Source organism: Oxyura jamaicensis, unplaced genomic scaffold (assembly GCF_011077185.1).
Source record: "Oxyura jamaicensis isolate SHBP4307 breed ruddy duck unplaced genomic scaffold, BPBGC_Ojam_1.0 oxyUn_random_OJ70648, whole genome shotgun sequence".
In the NCBI taxonomy this organism is placed as follows: Eukaryota; Metazoa; Chordata; class Aves; order Anseriformes; family Anatidae; genus Oxyura; species Oxyura jamaicensis.
Genome location: NW_023310116.1, coordinates 707 through 2930, shown reverse-complemented (window position 1 = coordinate 2930; position 2224 = coordinate 707). Strand labels below are relative to the sequence as shown.

General features: G+C 62.1%; 1 protein-coding gene across 1 annotated transcript in view; it reads right to left on the bottom strand.

The window, feature by feature from the left end:
- Positions 1-720: 720 nt before the first annotated feature.
- The window catches only part of LOC118159491 (cytochrome P450 2C11-like), a 2031-nt gene continuing 527 nt past the window's right edge, over positions 721-2224 (bottom strand). The window contains exons 2-6 of the mRNA XM_035314063.1: positions 1767-2079; positions 1522-1682; positions 1248-1427; positions 1030-1171; positions 721-953 (exon numbers count right to left, since the gene is read on the bottom strand). Coding sequence (XP_035169954.1) covers positions 736-953; positions 1030-1171; positions 1248-1427; positions 1522-1682; positions 1767-2079 — 1014 coding nt within the window. The 3' untranslated portion in view covers positions 721-735. The remainder of the gene's footprint in view (positions 954-1029; positions 1172-1247; positions 1428-1521; positions 1683-1766; positions 2080-2224) is intronic.

Here is a 2224-nt window from a genome sequence, read left to right as displayed (position 1 = left end):
TCACACAATCAATAAGCAATTAAGACCATCACACAATCAATAAGCAATGAAGACTGACGTGCAATTTAGAAGCAACGGAGACCATCACACAATCAACAAGCACAAAGACCGTCGTGCAATTAATAAGCCATGAGGACCGCCGCACAACCAATAAACAACAAAGGTCATTGTGCAATCAATAAGCAACGAAGAGCATCGTGCAATCAATAAACAGGAAAGGTCGTTGTGCAATTAATAAGGAACGAAGACCGTCGGGCAATCAATAAACAATGAAGACCGTCGGGCAATCAATAAGCAACGGAGACCATCACACAGTCAACAAGCACAAAGACCGTCGTGCCATCAATAAGCCATGAAGACCGTCGTGCAATCGACAAGCAACGAAGACCGCCGCACAACCAATAAGCAACAAAGGTCGTCGTGCAATCAGTAAGCAACAAAGAGCATCATGCAATCAACAAACAGCAAAGGTCGTTGTGCAATTAGTAAGCAACAAAGACTGTTGTGCAATTAATAAGCAACGAAGACCGTCGGGCAATCCATAGGCAACGAAGACCGTCGTGCCATTGACAGCCAACGAAGACCATCACGCACTCAACAACCCTTAAGCACGCCGTACGACCAACACCGTTGACGAAGCACGCCGGGCAAGCAATAGCCAACAACGAGCCGTGCAAGCAATCGGTGATTAAGCACGTGATGCAATTAACGCTCAACGCTGAAGCACGTGAGCGATCAACCCTCCTCGCCGTGGCGCGCCCGCACCTTGGGGATGGTGAAGCCGCCGAGCGGCGTGTCGCGCGTCACCGTCCGGATGAAGCCGAGGGGGATGAGGTCGAGGCACCGCTGCACCTCGTGGATGACGGCGTCGGTGTAGGGCATGGCCGCCCGGTCCCGCAGCGCCGGCAGCCGCTCCGTCCCGATCACCCGCTCGATCTCCTCCTGGATCTTCTCTGGAAGGGGACGCGGCGGGGTTGGAGTGGTGGGGACCTCCCGGAGTCCCCCCTGCTGTCCCCGGGGTCCCCGTACCTGCCACGTCGGGGTGCTGGAGCAGCACCATCAGGCAGTAGCGCAGGGTCATGCTGGTGGTCTCCGTCCCCGCCAGGAAGACGTCGAACACCGTCACCCGCAGGTTGTCCCGCGTGAAGGCCGTCTTGGGGTTCTCCTTCTCCTACAAGAGGGGGGGGCAAAAAAAAGGGGGGGTTCGGCCCCTGCGACCCCCTCACCCCGCGCCCGTCCCTCTCTACCTGCTCCATCTTCCGCAAGAAGGCGTCGGCGAAGTCGTGGGGGGCGGTGGTGGGCTCGCCGCTGACCGCGTTCTCCTCCACCTTCCTGGTCAAGAAGTCCTGGATGAAGAAGGTGTTGTGGAAGAAGGTCCAGTGGGAGCCGGGCAGGAGCTCCAGGAGGCCGGGCAGGATGTTGTAGAGCTGCAAGGAGAAGCCAGGCGGTGGTCCCCGGGGGGGGGGGGGGGGGGGGGTTTCCCTTGGCCCCCCCCCCCCTTTCCCCGGCCCGAGACCTCACCTTCCCCAGGGCAGAGCTCTCCAGGAGGAAATTCTGGGCGACGCGCCGCAGCACCTCGAGGTACTGCTCGTCCCCGTAGTCGAAGCGGTGGCCGAAGAGGATGCGGCAGATGGCGTTGCCCACGGCGGCCGTCAGCAGCATGCTGGGGTCCAGGGGCCGCCCTGCGCCGTTCGGGGACCACCGTGGGGCCAGGGTCCCCTAACCCACGCGCCCCCTCCCCTGGAGCCAGCCCCCCGGGCGCCCACCTTTGATCCGCGCCAGCTCCTGCAGCAGCAGCACCGTCTCCTCCTGGACCTGCTCCTCCAGCCCCCGCTTGCCCATGCCGAAATCGCGCAGGGTGGCGAGGGTGAAGCGGCGCGTCTGCGCCCACGCCGCCCCGTTGCTCATGAAGAGCCCCAGGTTTTGGTTGGCCTTCTCGGCCAGGGGGAAGCGGCCGCGGTCGGTGAACTCGTCCCCCCGCGTCACCAGCACCTCCCGCAGCGTCTCGTAGCCGAAGACCACCACCACCCGCTGCGAGCCGAAGCGCAGGGAGAAGACGGGGCCGTACTTCTCGCTCAGCTGCGGGGGGGACAAGAGAGACACCCACCCACCCCCACGGGGTGATCAGCACCCGTGGGTGCTGCACGGGGTGCCCGGCGTCCCTGGGGTGCTGCAGCGTCCTTAGGGCGCTCTATGGGGTGTCCTTGGGGTGCTGTAGTGGCCT